General features: G+C 42.5%; 2 protein-coding genes across 4 annotated transcripts; both read left to right on the top strand.

Annotated features, from left to right (window-relative positions):
* Positions 1 to 73: 73 nt before the first annotated feature.
* LOC148047008 (uncharacterized) lies at positions 74 to 9798 on the top strand. Of its 2 annotated transcripts, none has more exons than XM_087711187.1 (2): positions 74 to 220; positions 7061 to 9798. In XM_087711187.1, exon 2 carries the CDS (start codon positions 7266 to 7268, stop codon positions 9357 to 9359), a length of 2094 nt encoding a protein of 697 aa, XP_087567313.1. In that variant the 5' UTR covers positions 74 to 220; positions 7061 to 7265; the 3' UTR covers positions 9360 to 9798. The 2 variants fall into 2 exon arrangements, with proteins under 2 accessions (XP_087567313.1, XP_087567312.1); XM_087711186.1 differs by having other exon boundaries at positions 74 to 248.
* A 5939-nt stretch (positions 9799 to 15737) lies between these two features.
* On the top strand, positions 15738 to 25969 carry LOC148047007 (uncharacterized). 2 transcript variants are annotated; one of them, XM_087711188.1, is made up of 2 exons: positions 15738 to 15896; positions 22135 to 25969. In XM_087711188.1, exon 2 carries the CDS (start codon positions 22340 to 22342, stop codon positions 24431 to 24433), a length of 2094 nt encoding a protein of 697 aa, XP_087567314.1. In that variant the 5' UTR covers positions 15738 to 15896; positions 22135 to 22339; the 3' UTR covers positions 24434 to 25969. The 2 variants fall into 2 exon arrangements, with proteins under 2 accessions (XP_087567314.1, XP_087567315.1); XM_087711189.1 differs by having other exon boundaries at positions 15754 to 15839.
* Positions 25970 to 26290: the final 321 nt, after the last annotated feature.

Raw genomic sequence — 26290 nt, 5'->3', positions numbered from 1 at the left:
CGTGGATCCTCTCTAGGAGCCTGCTCTCGGTCTCCCTCTCCACCTTGTATGGGAGCTGAATTTCGGGTAGTTTTCCTGCCTTTTTCCCCACTTGCGGCATTTTGGGCGGCTGTGCAACTTCTGGGCATCCGGCAAGGCTGCTCCTGGGTCCCGCTCCGGGCAGGTGGGGCTCCCGCTCTCCCTCGGACTGCCAGGAGGGCTTCTCCCCGCCAGGAGGAAGGTAGCCCCGAATCGGTGCCAGGAGGAAGGTGCGGGTGGATGCGGGGCTGGACGGGGAGCCTCTGGGCAAAGGGGGGTGGGGGAGCCTCACCCCACGGAGGGAAAGGGGGCTTCTCCTCCAAGGGTTTAAGGGGGGGGGAATTATTGGGTGGCTGAAAGAAATACCCGCCCTTCTCTCTTCAATGGGGGGTGGAGGGTTTTTCTTTAGGGGAAGAAAAGGGGTTCAAATGGCTTGAATTGAGTTGAGTATTTTCCCAGCGCAGAAAAGATCCACTTGCTTTCGCCTTTATTTAAATGGTAGAGAATGAATATTCTTTGCTTTTAAAAAATATATATTTTCAAACTTACAAAATACACACTAACCAAATTTAGACATAAACTACATTTACACAATACATTGGAACTTCATGTTCCTTCTTATAGCAGTTTCAAATCGGTACAATTCTTCTTATGTTACGCCCCCTTCTAATATGTTTGAGTTTCACCATTTTTAACCCTCTTATTTTACTTATCAATCTGATATATTCAGTGATTACCTGTAGTAAATTTAAAGTCTCTTGAGTTCACATGTACAGTACATGTTAATCCTCCTTAAATTCTATTTTTGGGCTTTGTTGGCTTCTTTCATTGACCTTTGTTTCTTTCCTATCTCCACCTATACCAATTATTGCATATCTGATTGTGGGAAGTGATCATCCAGCCCTCTCCCAGAAAAATGAAATATCCTAGGAAATATCGAAAAGGCAGAATATTTCTCTGGATGTGAAAAGAAAGAAACATGTTTTAAAAGACAGGATAGTTGCCTGTAGCTTCCTGTCCATCCCCAGTTAAAGGGCCATTGAGATGGCCAGGCTAGCCCACTTTACATAATAAAGACTTCACCAGCAGCTACAGAAAGGTATGATAATATACTCAACTGACCACAAGGCATCTGAGAACTCATCACAGTCTAGAGAGTAGCCCCCTGCATGGCACCATGGGAGTCTGACAACCAATCAGAATACATTTCTTATACAGGAACGGGAAACAGAGAGGTGGGACTAAACAGGGTATAAAAAGCCTAGCAAGCCCCTTCCTCAGCCTTGGTCTCTTCTTCTCCACCTACACTGAAGCATATGATCATCTTTTCTGTTTAGGGCTCAAGCCATGTGGCCCTGTCCAACAATAAACCATCTTTCCAAGCAGCCTCCATGTCTCCAGTGTCTTCTTCCCCACTTGGAGCTGAACCCAAAAGGACATTTCTTTCAACATGATAATATTCTGTCTCTTCTTTTCCCTGAATTTCTTTGTCCATTTTGGCACAGACCATAACCTTTCTTATTATTTCGTCTTTGCTTGGTATCAATTTATTTGTCCATTTCTGAGCAAAGGCAATCCTCACTATCATTATGTTTAGAATTAAATACTGGACTTCTTTTTTATACAAAGACAATTGGTTCTCATTATTCCTAATAAAAATACTTCTGGTTTCCAATCAATTTTGAGTCCTGTTATCGATTCTAACCATTTTTTAATTTTTTCCCATACTTTTGGGGTTCCTCACACATCCACCATATGTGATTATATGTTCCATGTGCTATTTCACATTCCCAACATTTTGGTGATATATTTGCTGAGATTTTTGCTAACCTTGCTGTTGGTAGGTGTCATCTGTAAAACATTTTGTACCAGTTTTCCTTGTATGCAACCAATAGTGTCTTAGTGCCTTTTCAGTAGCAGCTCCGACCCTCTGGAACGATCTCCCCGTGGAGATTCGTACCCTCACCACCCTTCAGACCTTCCGCACAGCCCTCAAGATCTGGCTATCCCGCCAGGCCTGGGGGTAAAGACCATAATCCGCCCCCACCCGAATGTTGTATGAATGTTGCTTGATTTTAATTATATATTGTGTTTTTATGTTATTGTATGTCTTCCCCTCCCATACAAGTTGTTAGCCGCCCTGAGTCCCCTCAGGGAAAAGGGCGGCCTATAAATAAACTCAACTAACTAACAACTAACCAACTCTTAATTTATCTTAATTCAATATTGTAGCCAAAGTTCTGGGCCCATGTTACCATTTGTTCCTTCACTATTTCTTCTTCCATTTTATATTTCAGAAGAAATTTATATATTCTCCCTATCATCTTTCTTTCTGTACTTTGAATTATTTTGTTTAATTCGTGTGGTTCCATTTGGATGTCGTATAATTTAGTATTGTTTTTGTGTTTACCTTTAATTTTCAAGTAAGTTAGCCAGTCGGCTTTCATGTTTTGTTCTACCAATTCGATTGGTTTTAAATTTCCCTGTCCATTAATTAAGTCTCTGTATCTTATAACTTTATTCATATCTGTAAAATTTGGGTGCGACATCCTTTCTGTCGGGGATAGCCAATTCTGGATTTTCACATAGTGTTTTTTTTAAATTTTGAGCCAGTTTTGCAATAACGCATTTCTAATTAGATGTTTTTGAAAGTATTTGAGTGTTTTGTTTTTACCATTCTATAGGAACGTGTGCCAACCTACTTGCAGATTGTGGCCTTCTAAGGTCAAGATTCTTTTATTTTTTAACTCCATCCAGTCCTTCAAGCATGTTAGTGTTACTGCTTGTGCATATAATTCCCAGTCTGGTAATGCTGAGCCTCCTCTCTCCTTGTTATCTTGCATTGACTTTAGTTTAATCCTCGCTTTTTGGCCTTGCCAAATGAACCTGGATGTTAGATTGTTTAATTCCTGGAAGAAAGTTTTACCAGGATTTATAGGTGGGGCTTGCAACAAAAATAAAATTCTTGGTAAAATATTCCTTTTAACTGTGGCTATGAGTGATAATTGAATACTTTTCCAACTTTTTAAATCTTTCTTTGTGTCATTAGTTTATTATAATTATCATCTTTAATTGTAGAACACTTTGCTGACATCCAAACCCCCAAGTATTTCACTTTCTTAATTGTTTGCATTGTAGTTGCTAATTCCAATTCCTCTTCTTGCTTTTTTGTCATATTCTTAGTTTTCATTTTTGTTTTGCTTTTATTAATTTTTAATCCTGCCACCTCCCCATATTCTTCTAATTTTTGAATTAATTTCAGACAAGATTCTAATGGATCCTCTAAAACAAATACTAAATCATCAGCGTAAGCTTGGGTCTTATATTCTTCATTTTTAAGTCTTAAACCTTTTATTCCCTGGTCCTTCTTAATTTCATTTAACAATATTTCCAAAGTTAATATAAACAGCAAAGGAGAGAGGGGCATCCCTGTCTAACTCCCTTTTTTATTTCAACCTTATCTGTTAGGTCTCCGTTCATCAAAACTTTGGCTGTCTGGGTATTATGTAGTTTTTCTATCATTTTTGTAAATTTTTCTTCAAGTTTCATCCTATCTAATTGAGTTGTTATAAACTTCCAGATTACGTTGTCGAATGTTTTTTGTGTATCAAGAAAAACCAGAACCAATTTCTTTTCCGGATGCACCTCATAACATTCTAATATATCTAGGATGACTCTTGTATTATTTTTAATGTGTCTGTGATGTAAAAATCCATTTTCATCTGAATGTATTCATTCATTTAGCACTTCTTTAATTCTTCCTGCCGTAATTGCTGCAAATAATTTATAATCGGAATTCAATAGTGAAATTGGTTTATAGTTTTGAATTTCTTGTAAGTTAGCTGCTTCTTTACGGATGACCCATATTGCTCCCATCCATGATTCAAGCATCTTGGCTTTTCTAAAACTTCATTAAACATTTCCAATCCTAGTTCTTCCAATATTATTTGATTATATTTGTATAACTCCACCTGGATTCCGTCTGGTCCTGGGGTTTTATTCTTCTTCTGGTTTTTCAGGACTAATTCTACTTCTGCTGTCGTTATTGGCCTGTTTATCGCGCCCCCCCCCCCCTGTTCTTTCGAGATTGGATTTATCTTTTCTTGGTTTAAATATTGTTTTATCTTAGTTATAATTTTGCGCGTATAATTTTGTGAAATATTTTTGAATAATTTGCTTCTTTTCTTCCGATTTATGTTGAATATTTCCTTTGTCATTATTGTGGATGATAAATCATTCTTTTTCTCTTTCATTTTTCAATCTGTATGCCAGCCAATTTTTTTTGACTGCTTTAATTTTCGTGTGCTAATTATTTTTGGGTTATTAAATTAATCTTATATTTTATCATCTCTTTTGTTTTTTAATTTTATTCTTTGGGTCTTTCTGTAATTCAGCTTTGGCTTCACTAAGTTCTTTTTGCATACGTTCTTGTTTATCTTTTCCCCCCCTGTTTTTTCTTGCTATATAGGCAATCGTGAGGCCTCTTATGTATGCTTTCATGGTATCCCAGAGATTTTGAATTGAGATGTCTTCCTTTTTGTTCATTCTAAGAAATAATTTTAATTCTTTCCCTAACATTTGAGTGTATTCTGTTTCTTTTATGGTTTATATTCCGTGGCCCTCTCAGAAAAGGATTTAGGTATTCGTTTTTTTCGTCTTTTTTTTTTAACTTTCATAGTTCATCTTTTTATCCACTATTGCGTTATAATCCCCAATTAAGCAAATATTTTCATAATCTAATTCATTCTTTTATTATGCAATTTCCTATAATATTCCCCTTGTTTCTGATTTGGTGCATATATCACTATTAATAAGGTCGGTTTTTGTGTTGTTTCTAATTCAATCATTAGAATCCTGGCTTCTTCGCTGGAGTAGGCTAATTTGGACTTTATTTTTTCTTTTACGTAGGTTGCTGTCCCTCTTTTTTCTTGTCTGCCAATGCTGTATATAATTTTCCACATTTTGTGTTTTCCCGTAAGTTAATATGTTCCCTTTTAATGTGCACTTCCTGTATACGGGTTATGTCTGCCTTCACTTTCCTAAGTTTATTAAACATCTGTGCTCTTTTCTTGGGCAAAGGGGGGAAGCCTCGGACCACAGAGGAAAAGGAGCTTTTCCTTGAAGGACTTAAGAGGATGGGGATTATTGGGTGAACGAAAGAAATACCCACCCTTCTCTCTTCAATGGGAGGGTGGAGGGTTTTTCTTTAGGGGAAGAAAAAGGTTCAAATTGTTTGAATTGAGATGAATGTTTTCCCACGGAGAAAAGATACACTTTTATTTTGGCCTTTATTTAAATGATAGCGAATAAATATTGTTTGCTTTTCATCTACTGTTTTAATTATTTACGTTTGTTTCTAGAAAGCTGAGTAGAATCTGAAAAAAATCTTTACTTTCCCAGTTTTGCTCTAAAGGAGGGTGGGATGTGGCAGCCCCTTTTGGTGGGTTTTATCCACCAGAATAGGGCGGCAAGGGACCCCCGGAGGTCTTCTAGTCCAGCCCCCTGCTCAAACAGGAGTTCCTATACCATTTCGGACCGGTGGCTGTCCATTCTTTTCTTAAAAGACTCCAGTGTTGTAGCAGCCACAATCTCTGCAAACCAGTTGCTCCACTGTTTAATTGTCTTCCCTGTTAGGAAGTTTTTCCTTAATTCCAGCTTGCTCCTCTCCTTGGTTAGCTTCCATCCAATATTTCTCGTCCTGCCTTCTGGTGCTTGGAGAATAGGCTGACCTCCTCTTCATTCTCTCAAATACTAGAATACTGCTATCATGTCACCCCCAAACCTTCTTTTCTAGTCCAGACTAACCATTCTCGTCAAATAAGGAAATAAGATTGTTTTGGCATGATCTGTTTTAACAAACCCATGCTAGCTTTTATTTATAACTTTATCTCTAGAGGTTCAAAGATCTGTGTTTTTATTATTCTTTCCAGGATCTTCCCAGATACTGATGTTGGGCTGAATCGTTTGTAGTTTCCAGGGTCTCTCTCTCCCCCCCCCCCACCCTTTCTTGAAAATGGAACCACATTGGTTCATTTCAGATTCATTGTTGTCTTATTGATCTCCAGGTGCAGGACAAGAAAGGTTGGTACTCCATAGGTTTATTTCTGTTAAATCCTTAATTTTTGCTTCAGGGAGAGAACATGCCTGCCTAGAAGGACTATCTCCTCTGCAGTCTATAGTTTCTGTTTTCCTAAGAATTGAATCACCTGTCACTGAAACTCGCTTTCTTTCCCTATGAAATGCCGGGATATTTTCTTCCTGTTGTAGAAATGCTGGATTTTGCCTCTTTTTAAGGAACTATTGCTCTTTTGTGGGTGGCTGCATATTTCCTTCCAGGGGGAGAACACGACAGCAATTGATTCCTTGGAGTGGAGGAGGATACATAGAAGGGGATTTGCTCTCGGTTGTTGTTTCCTTCTAAAAGTTATAGGCTTCCATCGGTCTTCCTCTTTAGGTCCATATATTCTAGGGTCAATTTTTTTAAATGGGAATTGTTTGTTCCCTGTTGTGTTCAAACTGCATTGCTGGCCCCAATCAATGTATTTACATCGTCCCTTAACTATAAAGCAACAATAGGAAGCCATTCTAGCTGGGAGACATCTTCAATGTGTGCTGGCCCAAAGAACAGGGTCTATGAATACCTACATGGGTTGTACTCTGAACACAATTAGCTCTACTTGGAACATATAAATCCTATGAGGGATCTTTGCAGTTTCTCTCCCATCATATAGAATCATCTCCCCCACCCAAACCGAGCAAAAGGAAAAGGCAGGGATCATCCCCAGTTCAGGCAGGCAAATGGGGGGCAACAGGGATTCTGTCAGCCATCCCCCTCATCATATGAAGAAAAGGAGAGGGGAGGTCAGCTCCACAGGGGGCATCTCAGCATGGCTTTCATTCTGGGGTGGGTGGGGGAATAGAGGCTTTGAGGACCCCACCAGTGTTCATATAGGAGGTGTCCCAGCTATTGTTTGGGCTATTTGGAGAGCTGAAGAAAATAAATCTTCCTCTCTGCTTCACTTCTTTTTTCTTCAACCTGCAGGTGCCACCAGGAAAACCTTTGCACAAAGTTCTGCTTGCAGGATCCAATCTGGGTCAGTCACCAGGACCAGAGGTTTCGTCTTCTCAGCTTTTGGACTCATGCTGGAGCCTCTCCTCTTGCCCATCGTTCAACCTTTTGGCCAAAGTTCTGCTTGTTCAAATTTCCTCCGATAGAAATCCCTCGAAGTGAGCAGCCCCTGGAGACTATGCAGAGGGGGGAACACTTTGGCCAAAGGTCCCCCCAGAGGAATCAGGGGAGACTCTCCAAATGCTCCGATTGTGGGAAATCCTTTGCTTACCGGTCCCTCCTTTTGATTCACCGGAAGCTGCACACGGGGAATGGATCCCACCTGTGTTTCCTTTGTGGGAAATCCTTTCCTGGAGTGTGGAGCTTTGCCAAACATGTCCGGAGCCACCCAGGACTGAAGCCTTACAAATGTGGAGAGTGCAGGGAACGTTTTGCTAAAGGCTCGGACCTTGGAGCCCATCAGCGAATCCACCAGGGAAAGAGATCTCAGGAGTCCTGGAAGCGCTGGGGAAGATTTCCTGAGAGACGGCATCTCTCTAGGCCTCAGAAGACCCCAACTGAAGAGAAGCCCTGCAACTGTGTGCAATGTGGGCTGTGCTTTTCCCAAACCTCGCAGCTGCTTAAACATCAGCAAATCCACACCGGAGGGAAACCTTATCAATGTCTGGAGTGTGGGAAATCTTTCCGTTATAAACAATGGTTTCAAAGACATGAGAAAATTCACACAGCGCAGAGTCCTTATAAATGCCTAGAATGTGGGAAGTGTTTCACTCGGAGCTCATCTCTTTGCAAACATAATAAAACACACACAAAGGACGAAAGCAAAACGTGCCTGGAATGTGGGAAATCTTTTTCCAGGAAATGGTGCCTGCTGCAACATCAGAGAATTCACACTGGGGAAAAACCCCACAAATGCCAAGAATGTGGGAGATGTTTTTGCACAAAGTCACAGCTAATTCGACATCAGAAAATTCACACTGGAGAAAGACGCCATCAATGCCCAGACTGTGGGAGATGGTTTGTTCACAAGGGACGCCTAATTCGACATCAGAAACTTCACACTGGGGATAGACCCTATAAATGCCCAGAATGTGAGAAAAGATTTGTGGGTTCTTCTGAACTTAGGAGACACCAAAGAACGCACTGTGGAGAAAAACTATATAAATGTAATGATTGTGATAAATGTTTTTCTCTTAAAGAAACTCTTTTTGAACATCAGAGTATCCATACAGGTGTGAAGCCCTATATGTGTATTGAGTGTGGAACATTTTTCCGTACAATACAATGCCTCAGAAGGCATGAGAAAGTTCACAGAGGGGGAAAAAAGTTCAAATGTTTAGAATGTGGGAAAGTATTTGGTCGTTCATCAAATCTTAGAAGACACTGGCAAACCCACACGGGTGAGAAATGCCACAAGTGCTCAGTGTGTGAGAAATCTTTTCGTTGCAAACATTATCTTAGAAAACATGAGATGATTCACAAAGGAGAGGAGCCTTCCAAACCCCACAAATGCCCAGAATGTGAGAAAAGATTTGTGGGTTCTTCTGAACTTAGGAGACACCAAAGAACACACTGTGGAGAAAAAGTATATAAATGTAATGATTGTGATAAATGTTTTTCTCTTAAAGAAACTCTTTTTCGACATCAGATTATCCATACAGGTGTGAAGCCCTATATGTGCATCGAGTGTGGAACATTTTTCCGTAGAATACAATGCCTCAGAATGCATGAGAACGTTCACAGAGGGGAAAAAAAGTTCAAATGTTTAGAATGTGGGAAAGCATTTGGTCGTTCATCAAATCTTAGAAGACACTGGCAAACCCACACGGGTGAGAAATGCCACAAGTGCTCAGTGTGTGGAAAATCTTTTGGTCGCAAATATACTCTTAGAAAACATGAGAGGATTCACAAAGGAGAGGAGCCTTCCAAACCCCACAAATGCCCAGAATGTGGGCGGTGTTTTCGCTACAAGTCAGACCTAATTCCACATCAGAGACGTCACACTAAAGACAGACCCTATCAATGCTCAGAATGTGAGAAAACATTTGTGAAGGCTGCTGAACTTCGGAGACATCAGAAGGGGCACACAAGAGAGAGCCGCTATAAATGTGGGGAGTGTGGGAAAAGTTTTCTCACAGCAACACTGCTTCGGGTTCATCTGAGAATCCACACGGGGGAGAAGCCATACCTATGTGTGGAGTGTGGGAAATCTTTTTCCCAAAAACAAAACCTTGGGAGGCATCAAAAGATCCATAAACGAGTGAAGCCATAGAGATGCACATAGTGTTGTAATGTTTTGTTCAAAAGGGAGACATGAGAAAAATGACATGGGAAAAGCCCTAATAGGCCCTGATGGTAGAACAGTTTTTCATAGTAGTTCAACCCTTAGGAGCCATATAAGAGGTCATAAAAGGGAGAAAAATTAGAAACTCTTAGATCGTGGGAGAGCATTTTCTTGTCAATCGTTCCTTAAAAATCAAACTCTAATCCATATAGCAAAAGATGCAGTTTAAATGCTTGAAGTGTGATGTATCAGGGCTCTGAATGTGGCAAAGTTTTTTATCTGATCATCAGATCTTCAGATGCACATGAAAAATCCACACAGGAGGAAAACCTTGCAAGTGTGAGTAACATGAGAATACTTCTCCTTGCCAATTGGAGCGCCTTGCCTCCTGGAATTTGTCCATTAAAATTGCCTCCTTGGAAATTTTCTTTGCTAAGTTAAATGTTGTTATATTTTTTAAAACAAATTATTTCTAAGACATGAAAATGAAAATCTGATGAGATCGTGGAAACCTAATATCTAATGTGAAATTGTCAGGAACCGTATAAGGACTCCTGCCTTGCGCAGGGAAGGTGGGACTAGAAGCCTGCGCCTCTGTTATTCTGTGGTAGGTCCCTTCTAGCCCTTGGATTCTAAGTATTTGAAAAGAAAATGGAAAATGGATGAAAAGCAAAGGGAGGGTTCATTTAGTGTCCATTCAAAGTTACAGTGGCACTGAAAAAAGTGACTTATGACCATGTCTCAGCAACCCCATGGTCATGTGATCAAAATTCAGATGCTTGACCACTGACTCACATTTATGACGGTTACAGTGTCCCAGGGTCACCTGATCCCCTTTTGCGACCTTTTGACAAGCAAAGTGAAGGGTGAAGTCAGATTCACTTAACAACCATGAAACTAGCTATACAACTGCAGTGTTTCACTTAACTCGTGTGGGAAGAAAGGTGGTAAAATGGGGAAAACTCACAGGGTTGGGCCTGTCCTGGGTGTTGATCTGCTGTGCTGGTGGCTCGCCGTCGGAGCTGGTTGATGTGCTAGCGCCACATTCGCCCATCATTGAGCTGGACCCTATAAGAGTATAAGGTCCAGTTAGTTGCGTGATTTGTACGGGAAGCCACCTTGGTTTGGCCCCATAGTTTTGGGCGTAGACGGGGGTCTCCCACATTAAAGGCCAATGTGGTGTCGCCTGCAAGGGGGCTTTTTTCTGCTGCATAACCGGGGTGCAGCCAGTCCAGGGTTCTCTGGAGCTGGCGACAAATAAGTCGTTCTGCAGGACTTTGCTTGATGACAGGGCCCGGGGTTGTATGCTGCGCCAGGAGGTATTGGGGCAGTTTGTCGTGCCAATTCCTTGGCCCCAGGCAGCCCAATGCCTCTTTAGCCGACCGGACGGTTCGTTCTGCCAGGCCGTTTCCAGCCGGGTGGAACGGAGCTGTTGGGGCGTGTCGTATGCCATGGCTTCATCCACAGCTGCCTAATGGCTCGGTTCTTTTCGCGCCAGCAAACGTCGCTGAAGTCTGAGGTCTTTGATACCACAGACCAGCTGTTCGCACAGAGCATCATCCAGCACAGGAAAGCCACAGTGTAGGGCCACTGTCCTGAGGGAAGCCATATAATCGGTCACGGATTCCCCTTCTCTCTGGGTCCTCTGCCTAAACGCATAACGTCTGGCTATGCACAGATGTCAGCCTCTGTTTTGCTGCTTGCTTTTCGGCTGCCATTGAAACGGGGAGGGGGGCATGGTATTTGGGTGAGGGAAGTATTCTGTGCAGGAGTGACTCTAAGAAGGGAGTTGTTCTCACCATCTACTGCGCATGTGGCAGGGAGAGGAGTTCCCGCCAAGGCCAACTGTCCGGCATATCAACCTGATGATGATTTTTGAAGATGTGTCCCACATAACACCTGTGGTGTGTTTGGACTATGGGATAGGGTTACCAAAGGGAGAGGAGCAGGTCACATATTGATATCTATGATTACGCATGCTTTTGCCTCAGATCCTGCTTTCCCTAGCTACTATCCACTCATGACCAGTAAAAGTACTCTTAATTCTGCAAAATGGAGTTGAGTGGTTTCTTTCTTGGTTACCGAGAGAAGCAGCCCTGACAGTGTGGGAGTTGGGGAGTAGTGATTTTTAAGTTTCGCCAAAAGTGTCTCCCAAGGCATCGAATGGATGGAGGGGCCGCTAAAGCCCTAGCTGTTCCAAACCTCTCGTGGCCACAGGTGCTGCGTAAATAGCCTCTTTTACGGCCACTAGAGAAACCAGTGAAGTCATTTGCCTCCAGGAAGCACTCAAACCTCTCGAGGTAAGTGTCCCATATTTCAGTGGCCGGGCTGAATGCCGTGAATGTTGGTATGTAAGCCATCCTTAGAAGGACGGAACGTGAGGAATTAGCCTTGGAGCGATGTCTCGTCGCCAGTGAGTTGAGGCAGCCCTAATAGTGACGTTGCTTCTTTCTTTTACCTCAGACCTGATCCCATCCTCGTCGCTAGTGTTCTCTAGGGAGAACGAGGCAGACAGGAACTAAGGGAAGGCAGGTTGAAGCTAACAACCTTTGATTACGGTAACATACAGCTCAACGTAAGGCAAACCTCGAACCAGCAAACAACAAAACATTTGACAGCTGACAGCCCTTTTATACCAGAGCTGTCAGATGCTTAACCAATAGATTGGCTGGATTTTCCCGCCAGCTGGCTGCTCGCATCTTAGCCAACCAGGAGCTAGCAATGCAAGACAATGGTGTCATAGCCTCGAGGACTTAACACTTGACAACAGAAACTTTGGGTTCAACGGTGGTCGTAAGTAGAGGACTACCTCTAGATGATAAATTGAGAGTTCTTAGAACAGGAACACGGAGAAGACAAGGTGAAGACAAAAGAATGTGGAGATGTTTTGATGAAAAGTCACACCTAGTTTAAACATCAGAGGCTTCACACCTGAGAGAGACCCTATCAATGCCCAGAAGGTGAGAATAGATTTGTGGATTCTTCTGAACTACAGAGGCACCAGGAGGGGCAGGAAGGAGGCCCTATAAATGTGGGGAGTGTGGGAAAAGTTTTACCTGAAAACAAAACCTTAGGAATAATCAGGCTGGAAGGAAGCCATACAGATGCATAGAGCACTGGTGGATTCCTACCGGTTTGCTGATTGTCCGTGCGCATTTAAAAGAAACTTGCTCTGAAAGGAAGGAAAACAGCGAAGGAGGGGCAATTCAATCTCCCTCCCCAATCAGCTGGGCTTCAGAAGCTGAAATAGAGGGAGGTCCAACCCCAGGGGCCGGTGGGAGGGCCCCTTTTTCTTTTTTTAAATATATTTTTATTTTTGCATTTAAAATAGTGTTGCACAGCAAAGCCATTATGGCCATACAATCATATATATGTACATAATCTCATCCATTAGCTGTCAGTCTACTTAGTACTTTATCTATCCTTCTATCCAATCACATTGTTTACAGTTTGTTCCAGTCTTGTCACCTTGTCTTATACCAATAACAAAATCTCTTCCGAACTTCGTAATATTCCGACTCCCCTTTCTTTTTTAATTCTAGGGTGAACCTTATCTGCTTCCGCACAGGCCAAGATTTTCCTAATTATGTCTAACTCTGATGGGATACTTCCTTTTCCCCAATACTGCGCATGGGTTATTTGCACCGCTGTCAATACATGGATAACTACATAAAGTGCATCCTTCTTATACCTCTCTGGTTTTATACCTCAGAGGAAAATTTCTGGTTTGAACAGAATTTGATTTCCCACCATTTGTTCCAGCCATAATTGTACCATTCTCCAATATCTTTTTGCCTCGTTGCATGTCCACCACATATGGAAAAAGGTTCCTGCTGTTTTCTTGCACTTCCAACAATTTGGGGCCAAATTTTTAAACATTTCAGAGATGGGGAAAGGTGCCATGTGTAGAACATCTTGTACAGAATTTCCTTGTAGTTCGTGGCCATTGTTCATTTCCGATTGAGTGTCCAAAGTCTTTCCCATTGAGCCAATTCAACATTGCAACCAATTTTTTTTGCCGAGGCAACCATAGTTTCCTTAACATGTTCTTCCTCAAGTTTACATTCAAGCAGATATCTGTACAACATTTAATGAAAATTTTGATTAAAGTGGGTGGGCCCACTTTCAAAGCAACAGAACCGGTTTGCTCTCTGCTTGATGGAAGAGCTACCGGTTTGGGAGAAATGGTGCGAACCGGTAGAAACCCACCACTGGTATAGAGTGCGATCAAGTTTTGCTCAAAAGCGACACATCAGAAAAATGACATGGGAAAATCCCCATTATGCCCTGATGGTGGAACAGTGTCCAATAGTGGATCAAACTCCGAAAATCATATAGAAGTTTGTAAGCTTTCTTAAATTTTAGGAAAAGTTAAAGTGCAAGAAAAGAAAGGAGAAAGAACTGAAAAAAAAGAAAGGGAGTGAGGGAAAAACAAAATTGAAGAGGGCAGACAAAATGTGGAAAAAGCTATAGAGATAAAAGAAGCTTCCAACTTTCTTCACTAAAGGCAAAATCCTAAGTACCAATAATTCTTTAAATTAGAATAAACCATAACAAAGAGTATTTTTATCATTATAAACATGTATATCCATAAAGTAAAGCGGCACAGCGAATATCATAGCTACCATCATTCTGATCTCAAGATTCTGTCAATTCTAGCCTACATCAACAAAGTAAGAATTCCAGAACTCTTCTGGGTTTCCCTTTGTGATTCAGCCTCTCTTGAAGAGCTGATACCCGTCTTGACCCCAATATCATTTTTCCTTCCAAAACAGGCAAGGCAAAGTCTCATTAAAATTAGCTCCTATTCCCTGGGGTTTCTTTGCAACCCTCCAAGTGTTTCAAACCGTAAATTTGTGAACATCTTTTAAGCATTCCAGATTGGGCTAAAGTTCACCTCTGAATTTTTGTACATTTTGTATCATGATACAAAAAAGGTGTTGAAACTAGAAAAGAATGCAGGGAAGAGGAAGAAAGATAAATAAGGGAATGAGGCTACAGCATAAAAGGAAAAGTTGCTGATTACAACTAGTCCAAGGGAGAGAAATAGGAGTAACAGTATGGTGACCCGCCCCCCAAACACACATGCGACCCCTCTCCGGCTTTCCTGAAGGCTGGAGAGGGTGAAAAATGAGCTTGCCAGTGTGCGCATGAGGGTCAGAGCTGACAATTGGAATGCAACCAAATATGGCTCCAAATGCCACCTGGGACACGTGTGCCCCCACCCCCGCTGTTCCATGCAAGCACGCAGGGCTTTCGTGGAGCCTGGGGAGGGCGAAATTGGTTGCTACAGGTTCACCATCATGGGCATAGGATCTCTTGCTGGAGGGGGGAGTTTTGAGCTTGAGGACCTCCAGGTTCCCTTCCAAGTCTGTTATTCTGTCAGCTTTCACACCTGTGGCTTGGAAAGTGTTACACACCCACCAGTCACTCCCATCAATGCCCAGCATGTGAGAAACAATTTGTGGAGTCTGTTGAACTTCAGAGACACCAGAAGAGGCACACGAGGCAAACAACGATGAAAGCAGAGCTCATAGGTTGTTCTTTCCTGATGCCCAGAGATGCACAATAAGGGAAGCATGATGCCCATTTTCTACAATTGGCAAAAGCATCACATCCAACCTCTGATCCAGGTGTCTCATCGACTTGCAGTTTCGATGCCGCATTTCCCCACAAACCACCCGGGAAGAGACGCCCCTGAGTGGAGACGGAGCTCCTTGGGAAGGGACGAAAGGCAGGGAATTAAACTTTCGCCCTTTGCACCTGGTGGGAGGAGGAAGAGGGGGGGGGTCCTTCCTTCCACTTCCAGGGGGCCGCCTCTGCTGCAGGGAGACCGGCCGGCGGGCAATGAATGGATGGAGGGCTTGGCTGACTTCCAGGGCTGGAAGGGAATCCTCGTTTAGGGTCGGTCTCTGTCCCTGCGGAAGCCACGAGCTTCTACTACGGAGCCCATCCTCCCCAGCCGTCTCAGCCTTGCCAGGTGCCGGATGGGGGATCCCAGCGCCCGGTCCCGCCTCCAAGTCCACTCCAAACTTCGGGGAAAGGAGGGAGCGGGGATCCGCGGCCGACTCTTCCCAATCCTGAGGGAGTGGGGGAGAAGGGAGGGAAAGGATCCGGGCCCCTCTGGACTCCGCCCGGCTGCGAAAGCGGCGGCTCTCGCCCAGCGTCCTCCGAGGGAGAAACGGCGCTTGCGGGACCCCGAAACTGCAGCTGATCAAGGAGGAGGAGAGGAAGGAGGGGCTAGAGCGTCTCCCACACTCTGCAAGGGAGGAATGGGGACCGGAAAAGGCGGGTAAGGAAGCGTCCGTGGATCCTCTCTAGGAGCCTGCTCTCGGTCTCCCTCTCCACCTTGGATGGGAGCTGAATTTCGGGTAGTTTTCCTGCCTTTTTCCCCACTTGCGGCATTTTGGGCGGCTGTGCAACTTCTGGGCCTCCGGCAAGGCTGCTCCTGGGCCCCGCTCCGGGCAGGTGGGGCTCCCGCTCTCCCTCGGGCTGCCAGGAGGGCTTCTCCCCGCCAGGAGGAAGGTAGCCCCGAATCGGTGCCAGGAGGAAGGTGCGGGTGGATGCGGGGCTGGACGGGGAGCCTCTGGGCAAAGGGGGGTGGGGGAGCCTCACCCCACGGAGGGAAAGGGGGCTTCTCCTCCAAGGGTTTAAGGGGGGGGGATTATTGGGTGGCTGAAAGAAATACCCGCCCTTCTCTCTTCAATGGGGGGTGGAGGGTTTTTCTTTAGGGGAAGAAAAGGGGTTCAAATGGCTTGAATTGAGTTGAATGTTGAATGCTGCACTTCAAAGGAAGAGAATGAATATTCTTTGCTTTTAAAAAAAATATTTTCCAACACAAAATACACACAAACAAAATTTAGACATAAACTAAATTTACACAATATATTGCAACTTCATGTTCCTTCTTATAGCAATTTCAAATCGGTACAATTCTTCTTATGTTATTTCCCCTTCTAATATGTTTGAGTTTCACCATTTTTAACCCTCTTATTTTACTTATCGATCTGATATATTCAGTGATTACCTGTAGTAAATTTAAAGTCTCTTGAGTGCACATGGACAGTATATGTTAATCCTCCTTAAATTCTGTTTTTGGGCTTTGTTGGCTTCTTTCATTGACCTTTGTTTCTTTCCTATCTCCACCTATACCAATTATCGCATATCTGATTGTGGGAAGTTATCATCCAGCCCTCTCCCAGAAAAATGAAATATCCTAGGAAATATCGAAAAGGCAGAATATTTCTCTGGATGTGAAAAGAAAGAAACATGTTTTAAAAGACAGAATAGTGACCTGTAGCTTCCTGTCCATACCCAGTTAATGGGCCATTGAGATGGCCAGGCTAGCCCACTTTACATAATAAAGACTTCACCAGAAGCTACAGAAAGGCATGATCATATAAACTGATCACAAGGCATCTGAGAACTCATCACAGACTAGAGAGTAGCCCCCTGCATGGCACCATGGGATTCTGTCAACCAATCAGAATGCATTTCTTACACAGGAACGGGAAACAGAGAGGTGGGACTAAACAGGGTATAAAAAGCCTAGCAAGCCCCTTCCTCAGCCTTCTTCTCTTCTTCTCCACCTACATTGAAGCATGTGATCACCTTTTCTGTACAGGACTCAAGCCATGTGGCCCTGTCCAACAATAAACCACCTTTCCAAGCAGCCTCCATGTCTCCAGTGTCTTCTTCCCCACTTGGAGCTGAACCCAAAAGGACATTTCTTTCAACATGATAATATTCTGTCTCTTCTTTTCCCTGAATTTCTTTTTTTAATTTGTCCATTTCGGCACAGACCATAACCTTTTTTTAGACATTTTTTTAGACATTTTATTAAGATTTATAGGCCGCCCTTTTCCCTGAGGGACTCAGGGCGGCTTACAATCGTAGGGAAGGGGGTGCAATACAAAAACAAACAATATGTGAACAAAATAAAATGATAAGACACAACTTGCATTCAACAGTCAACACTCAGGCGGGTAAATTGGGAACCTATCCCCAGGCCTGATGGGATAGCCAGGTCTTAAGGGCTATGCGGAAGGTCTGGACGGTGGTGAGGGTGCGAATCTCGACGGGGAGGTCGTTCCACAGGGCCAGAGCTGCAACAGAAAAGGCTCTCCTCCGTGTAGTCGCCAGTCGGCATTGACTGGCAGATCCTTTCTTATTTCGTCTTCGCTTGGTATCAATTTATTTGTCCATTTCTGAGCAAAGGCAATCCTCACTATCATTATGTTTAGAATTAAATACTGGTCTTCTTTTTTATACAAAGACAATTGGTTCTCATTATTCCTAATAAAAATACTTCTGGTTTCCAATCAATTTTGAGTTCTGTTATCGATTCTAACCAATTTTGAATTTTTTCCCATGCTTTTTGGCTTCCTCACACGTCCACCATATGTGATTATATGTTCCATGTGCTATTTCACATTCCCAACATTTTGGTGATATATTTGCTGAGATTTTTGCTAACCTTGCTGGTGGTAGGTGTCATCTGTAAAACATTTTGTACCAGTTTTCCTTGTATGCAACCGATAGTGTCATTTTTAAATTTGTTCCCCCAAATTTTCTCCATTTATCTAATTCAATATTGTAGCCAAAGTTCTGTGCCCTTCTTACGAATTTGTTCCTTCACTATTTCTTCTTCCATTTTATATTTCAGAAGAAATTTATATATTCACCCTATCATCTTTCTTTCTATACTTTGAATTATTTTGTTTAATTCGTGTGGTTCCATTTGGATGTCGTATAATTTAGTATCGTTTTTGTGTTTACCTTTAATTTTCAAGTAAGTTAGCCAGTCGGCTTTCATGTTTTGTTCTACCAATTCGATTGTTTTTAAATTTCCCTGTCCATTAATTAAGTCTCTGTATCTTATAACTTTATTCATATCTGTAAAATTTGGGTGCGACATCCTTTCTGTCGGGGATAGCCAATTCTGGATTTTCACATAGTGGTTTTTTAAAATTTTGAGCCAGTTTTGCAATAACGCATTTCTAATTAGATGTTTTTGAAAGTATTTGTGTGTTTTGTTTTTACCATCCCATAGGAACGTGTGCCAACCTACTTGCAGATTGTGGCCTTCTAAGGTCAAGATTCTTTTATTTTTTTAACTCCATCCAGTCCTTCAAGCATGTTAGTGTTACTGTTTGCATATAATTCCCAGTCTGGTAATGCTGAACCTCCTCTCTCCTTGTTATCTTGCATTGACTTTAGTTTAATCCTCGCTTTTTGGCCTTGTCAGATGAACCTGGATGTTAGTTTGTTTAATTCCTGGAAGAAAGTTTTACCAGGATTTATAGGTGCGGCTTGCAACAAAAATAACAAAAGTGATAATTGAATACTTTTCCAACATTTTAAATCTTTCCTTGTGTCATTAGATTATTATAATTATCATCTTTAATTGTAGAACACTTTGCCGATATCCAAACCCCCAAGTATTTCACTTTCTTAATTGTTTGCATTGTAGTCACTAATTCCAATTCCTCTTCTTGCTTTTTTGTCATATTTTCACTTTTCATTTTTGTTTTGCTTTTATTAATTTTTAATCCTGCCACCTCCCCATATTCTTCTAATTTTTGAAAATTTCAGACGAGATTCTAATGGATCCTCTAAAACAAATACTAAATCATCAGCGTAAACTTGGATGTTATATTCATTTTTAAGTCTTAATCCTTTTATTCCCTGGTCCTTCCTAATTTCATTTAACAATATTTCCAAAGTTAAAATAAACAGCAAAGGAGAGAGGGGCATCCCTGTCTAACTTCCTTTTTTATTTAAACCTTATCCGTTAGGTCTCTGTTCATCAAAACTTTGGCTGTCTGGGTATTATGTAGTTTTTCTATCATTTTTGTAAATTTTTCTTCAAGTTTCATCCTATCTAATTGAGTTGTTATAAACTTCCAGATTACGTCGTCGAATGTTTTTTGTGCATTAAGAAAAACCAAAACCAATTGGTTTTCCTGATGCACCTCATAATATTCTAATATATCTAGGATGACTCTTGTATTATTTTTAATGTCTCTGTGATGTAAAAATCCATTTTCATCTGAATGTATTCATTCATTTAGCACTTGTTTAATTCTTCCTGCCGTAATTGCTGCAAATAATTTAGAATCGGAATTCAATAGTGAAATTGGTTTATAGTTTTGAATTTCTTGTAAGTTAGCTGCTTCTTTAGGGATGAACGATATTGCTCCCGTCCATGATTCAAGCATCTTGGCTTTTCTAAAACTTCATTAAACATTTCCAATCCTAGTTCTTCCAATATTATTTGATTATATTTATATAACTCCACCTGGATTCCATCTGGTCCTGGGGTTTTATTCTTCTTCTGGTTTTTCAGGACTAATTCTACTTCTGCTGTCGTTATTGGCCTGTTTATCGCCCCCCCCCCCACCTTTGTTCTTTCGAGATTGGATTTATCTTTTCTTGGTTTAAATATTGTTTAAGGAAAGGAAAAAGGAAAGGAAATAGAAAAGAAGGAAAGGAAAAAGGAAAGGAGAAAGGAAAGGAAATGGGAAAGAAGAAAGGAAAGGAAAAGAGAAAGGAAAGGAAAAAGGAAAGCAAATGGAAAAGAAGGAAAGGAAAAAGGAAAGGAAAGGAGAAAGGAAATAGAAAAGGAAAGGAAAAAGGAAAGGAAATGGGAAAGAAGAAAGGAAAGGAAAAGAGAAAGGAAAGGAAAAAGAAAAGGAATTAAAAAGAAAAGGAAATGGAAAAGAAGGAAAGGAAAAAGGAAAGGAAAGGAGAAAGGAAAGGAAATAGAAAAGAAGGAAAGGAAAAAGGAAAGGAAATGGGAAAAAGAAAGGAAAGGAAAAGAAAAAGGAAATGGAAAAGAAGAAAAGGAGAAGGAAAAGAAGGAAAGGAAAGGAGAAATGAAAGGGAAAGAGAAAGGAAATGGAAAAGAAGGAAAGGAAAAAAGAAAGGAAAGGAGAAAGAAAAGGAAATGGAAAAGAAGGAAAGGCAAAGAGAAAGGAAAGGAAAAAGAAAGGAAGATAAAAGAAGGACAGAAAGGAAAAGGAAAGAGTGGAAAGGATTGGTACTGCTCAAAAATCAAGTCTCAAGATCCCGTGGACCCCTTTGGCTCAGGCATTCCAATTCCACGCTGCTTCCCTCTCTCCCCAAAGCGAAGGGATCGCAGAAAAAATGCTGAGAAACCCCGGATGTGCAGAGAAACGCAGGCTACAACCAGCAAATCCCGTTTTCCCAGGAACTGGCGGTGTTTTTTTATTATCTGTGCGGCCGCGGACGTGCGCAGCTTAGAGGGAACACTGGTGGCTGTCCATTCTTTTCTTAAAAGACTCCTCTGCAAACCACTTGCTCCACTGATTAATTGTCCTCCCTGTTAGGAAGTTTCTCCTTAATTCCAGCTTGCTCCTCTCCTTGGTTAGCTTCCATCCAATATTTCTCGTCCTGCCTTCTGGTGCTTGGAGAATAGACTGACCTCCTCTTCATTCTGGCAGCCCCTCAAATACTAGAATACTGCTATCATGTCACCCCCAATCCTTCTTTTCTAGTCCAGACTAACCATTCTCGTCAAGTAAGGAAATAAGATTGTTTTGGCATGATCTGTTTTAACAAACCCATGCTAGCTTTTATTTATAACTTTGTCTCTAGATGTTCGAAGATCTGTGTTTTTATTATTCTTTCCAGATTCTTCCCAGATATTGATGTTGGGCTGAATGGTTTGTAGTTTCCAGGGTCTCTCTCCTCCGCCCCCCCTTTCTTGAAAATGGAACCACATTGGTTCTTTCCAGATTCATTGTTGTCTTATTGATCTCCAGGTGCAGGACAAGAAAGGTTGGTACTCCATAGGTTTATTTCTGTTAAATCCTTAATTTTTGCTTCAGGGAGAGAACATGCCTGCCTAGAAGGACTATCTCCTCTGCAGTCTATAGTTTCTGCTTCCCTAAGAATTGAATCACCTGTCACTGAAACTCGCTTTGATTCCCTATGAAATGCCGGGATATTTTCTTCCTGTTGTAGAAACGCTGGATTTTGCCTCTTTTTAAGGAACCATTGCTCTTTTGTGGGTGGCTGCATATTTCCTTCCAGGGGGAGAACACGACAGCAATTGATTCCTTGGAGTGGAGGAGGATACATAGAAGGGGATTTGCTCTCAGTTGTTGTTTCCTTCTTAAAGTTATAGGCTTCCATCGGTCTTCCTCTTTAGGTCCATATATTCTAAGGTCAATTTTTTTAAATGGGAGTTGTTTGTTCCCTGTTGTGTTCAAACTGCATTGCTGGCCCCAATCAATGTATTTACATCGTCCCTTAACTATAAAGCAACAATAGGAAGCCATTCTAGCTGGGAGACATATTCAATGTGTGCTGGCCCAAAGAACAGGGTCTATGAATACCTACATGGGTTGTACTCTGTACACAATTAGCTCTACTTGGAACATATAAATCCTATGAGGGATCTTTGCAGTTTCTCTCCCATCATATAGAATCATCTCCCCCACCCAAAGCGAGCAAAAGGAAAAGGCAGGGATCATCCCCAGTTCAGGCAGGCAAATGGGGGGCAACAGGGATTCTGTCAGCCATCCCCCTCATCATATGAAGAAAAGCAGAGGGGAGGTCAGCTCCACAGGGGGCATCCCAGCATGGCTTTCATTCTGGGGTGGGTGGGGGAATAGAGGCTTTGAGGACCCCACCAGTGTTCATATAGGGGGTGTCCCAGCTATTGCTTGGGCTATTTGGAGAGCTGAAGAAAATAAATCTTCCTCTCTGCTTCACTTCTTTTTTCTTCATCCTGCAGGTGCCACCAGGAAAACCTTTGCACAAAATTCTGCTTGCAGGATCCAATCTGGGTCAGTCACCAGGACCAGAGGTTTCGTCTTCTCAGCTTTCGGACTCATGCTAGAGCCTCTCCTCTTGCCCATCGTTCAACCTTTTGGCCAAAGTTCTGCTTGTTCAAATTTCCTCCGATAGAAATCCCTGGAAGTGAGCAGCCCCTGGAGACTATGCAGAGGGGGGAACACTTTGGCCAAAGGTCCCCCCAGAGGAATCAGGGGAGACTCTCCAAATGCTCCGATTGTGGGAAATCCTTTGCTTACCGGTCCCTCCTTTTGATTCACCGGAAGCTGCACACGGGGAATGGATCCCACCTGTGTTTCCTTTGTGGGAAATCCTTTCCTGGAGTGTGGAGCTTTGCCAAACATGTCCGGAGCCACCCAGGACTGAAGCCTTACAAATGTGGAGAGTGCAGGGAACGTTTTGCTAAAGGCTCGGACCTTGGAGCCCATCAGCGAATCCACCAGGGAAAGAGATCTCAGGAGTCCTGGAAGCGCTGGGGAAGATTTCCTGAGAGACGGCATCTCTCTAGGCCTCAGGAGAACCCGACTGAAGAGAAGCCCTGCAACTGTGTGCAATGTGGGCTATGCTTTTCCCAAACCTCGCAGCTGCTTAAACATCAGCAAATCCACACCGGAGGGAAACCTTATCAATGTCTGGAGTGTGGGAAATCTTTCCGTTATAAACAATGGTTTCAAAGACATGAGAAAATTCACACAGCGCAGAGTCCTTATAAATGCCTAGAATGTGGGAAGTGTTTCACTCGGAGCTCATCTCTTTGCAAACATAATAAAACACACACAAAGGACGAAAGCAAAACGTGCCTGGAATGTGGGAAATCTTTTTCCAGGAAATGGTGCCTGCTGCAACATCAGAGAATTCACACTGGGGAAAAACCCCACAAATGCCAAGAATGTGGGAGATGTTTTTGCACAAAGTCACAGCTAATTCGACATCAGAAAATTCACACTGGAGAAAGACGCCATCAATGCCCAGACTGTGGGAGATGGTTTGTTCACAAGGGACGCCTAATTCGACATCAGAAACTTCACACTGGGGATAGACCCTATAAATGCCCAGAATGTGAGAAAAGATTTGTGGGTTCTTCTGAACTTAGGAGACACCAAAGAACGCACTGTGGAGGAAAACTATATAAATGTAATGATTGTGATAAATGTTTTTCTCTTAAAGAAACTCTTTTTGAACATCAGATTATCCATACAGGTGTGAAGCCCTATATGTGTATTGATTGTGGAACATTTTTCCGTACAATACAATGCCTCAGAAGGCATGAGAAAGTTCACAGAGGGGGAAAAAAGTTCAAATGTTTAGAATGTGGGAAAGTATTTGGTCGTTCATCAAATCTTAGAAGACACTGGCAAACCCACACGGGTGAGAAATGCCACAAGTGCTCAGTGTGTGAGAAATCTTTTCGTTGCAAACATTATCTTAGAAAACATGAGATGATTCACAAAGGAGAGGAGCCTTCCAAACCCCACAAATGCCCAGAATGTGAGAAAAGATTTGTGGGTTCTTCTGAACTTAGGAGACACCAAAGAACACACTGTGGAGAAAAAGTATATAAATGTAATGATTGTGATAAATGTTTTTCTCTTAAAGAAACTCTTTTTCGACATCAGATTATCCATACAGGTGTGAAGCCCTATATGTGCATCGAGTGTGGAACATTTTTCCGTAGAATACAATGCCTCAGAATGCATGAGAACGTTCACAGAGGGGAAAAAAAGTTCAAATGTTTAGAATGTGGGAAAGCATTTGGTCGTTCATCAAATCTTAGAAGACACTGGCAAACCCACACGGGTGAGAAATGCCACAAGTGCTCAGTGTGTGGAAAATCTTTTGGTCGCAAATATACTCTTAGAAAACATGAGAGGATTCACAAAGGAGAGGAGCCTTCCAAACCCCACAAATGCCCAGAATGTGGGCGGTGTTTTCGCTACAAGTCAGACCTAATTCCACATCAGAGACGTCACACTAAAGACAGACCCTATCAATGCTCAGAATGTGAGAAAACATTTGTGAAGGCTGCTGAACTTCGGAGACATCAGAAGGGGCACACAAGAGAGAGCCGCTATAAATGTGGGGAGTGTGGGAAAAGTTTTCTCACAGCAACACTGCTTCGGGTTCATCTGAGAATCCACACGGGGGAGAAGCCATACCTATGTGTGGAGTGTGGGAAATGTTTTTCCCAAAAACAAAACCTTGGGAGGCATCAAAAGATCCATAAACGAGTGAAGCCATAGAGATGCAGAGAGTGTTGTAATGTTTTGTTCAAAAGAGAGACATGAGAAAAATGACATGGGAAAAGCCCTAATAGGCCCTGATGGTAGAACAATTTTTCATAGTTGTTCAACCCTTAGGAGCCATATAAGAGGTCATAAAAGGGAGAAAAATTAGAAACTCTTAGATCGTGGGAGAGCATTTTCTTGTCAATCGTTCCTTAAAAATCAAACTCTAATCCATATAGCAAAAGATGCAGTTTAAATGCTTGAAGTGTGATGTATCAGGGCTTAGAATGTGGCAAAGTTTTTTATCTGATCATCAGATCTTCAGATGCACATGAAAAATCCACACATGAGGAAAACCTTGCAAGTGTGAGTAACATGAGAATACTTCTCCTTGCCAATTGGAGCGCCTTGCCTCCTGGAATTTGTCCATTAAAATTGCCTCCTTGGAAATTTTCTTTGCTAAGTTAAATGTTTTTATAATTTTTAAAACAAATTAATTCTAAGTCATGAAAATGAAAATCTGATGAGATCGTGGAAACCTAATATCTAATGTGAAATTGTCAGGAACCGTATAAGGACTCCTGCCTTGCCCAGGGAAGGTGGGACTAGAAGCCTGCGCCTCTGTTATTCTGTGGTAGGTCCCTTCTAGCCCTTTGATTCTAAGTATTTGAAAAGAAAATGGAAAATGGATGAAAAGCAAAGGGAGGGTTCATTTAGTGTCCATTCAAAGTTACAGTGGCACTGAAAACAGTGACTTATGACCATGTCTCAGCAACCCCATGGTCATGTGATCAAAATTCAGATGCTTGACCACTGACTCACATTTATGACGGTTACAATGTCCCAGGGTCACCTGATCCCCTTTTGCGACCTTTTGACAAGCAAAGTGAAGGGTGAAGTCAGATTCACTTAACAACCATGAAACTAGCTATACAACTGCAGTGTTTCACTTAACTCGTGTGGGAAGAAAGGTGGTAAAATGGGGAAAACTCACAGGGTTGGGCCTGCCCTGGGTGTTGATCTGCTGTGCTGGTGGCTCGCCGTCGGAGCTGGTTGATGTGCCAGCGCCACATTTGCCCATCATTGAGCTGGACCCTATAAAAGTAGGGTCCAGTTAGTTGCGTGATTTGTATGGGAAGCCACCTTGGTTTGGCCCCATAGTTTTGGGCGTAGACGGGGGTCTATCCCCTCACCACCGTCGCTTTTCGGCTGCCATGGAAACGGGGAGGGGGGCATGGTATTTGGGTGAGGGAAGTATTCTGTGCAAGAGTGACTGTAAGAAGGGAGTTGTTCTCACCATCTACTGCGCATGTGGCAGGGAGAGGAGTTCCCGCCAAGGCTAACTGTCCGGCATATCAACCTGATGATGATTTTTGAAGATGTGTCCCACATAACACCTGTGGTGTGTTTGGACTATGGGATAGGGTTACCAAAGGGAGGGGAGCGGGTCACATATTGATATCTATGATTACGCATGCTTTTGCCTCAGATCCTGCTTTCCCTAGCTACTATCCACTCATGACCAGTAAAAGTACTCTTAATTCTGCAAAATGGAGTTGAGTGGTTTCTTTCTTGGTTACCGAGTGAAGCAGCCCTGACAGTGTGGGAGTTGGGGAGTAGTGATTTTTAAGTTTCGCCAAAAGTGTCTCCCAAGGCATCGAATGGATGGAGGGGCCGCTAAAGCCCTAGCTGTTCCAAACCTCTCGTGGCCACAGGTGCTGCGTAAATAGCCTCTTTTACGGCCACTAGAGAAACCAGTGAAGTCATTTGCCTTCAGGAAGCACTCAAACCTCTCGAGGTAGGTGTCCCATATTTCAGTGGTCGGGCTGAATGCCGTGAATGCTGGTATGTAAGCCATCCTTAGAAGGACGG

Source organism: Thamnophis sirtalis, unplaced genomic scaffold (genome assembly GCF_051295495.1).
Source record: "Thamnophis sirtalis isolate CommonGarterSnake01/CBP01778 unplaced genomic scaffold, rThaSir2_p1.2 scaffold_3, whole genome shotgun sequence".
Taxonomy (NCBI): domain Eukaryota; kingdom Metazoa; phylum Chordata; class Lepidosauria; order Squamata; family Natricidae; genus Thamnophis; species Thamnophis sirtalis.
This window is presented reverse-complemented; position numbering and strand designations above follow the sequence as displayed.

Bases quoted from the DNA above. Each gene is read 5' to 3' on its own strand.
- LOC148047007 (XM_087711188.1), top strand. From the start codon at position 22,340: ATGCAGAGGGGGGAACACTTTGGCCAAAGGTCCCCCCAGAGGAATCAG.
- LOC148047008 (XM_087711187.1), top strand. From the start codon at position 7,266: ATGCAGAGGGGGGAACACTTTGGCCAAAGGTCCCCCCAGAGGAATCAG.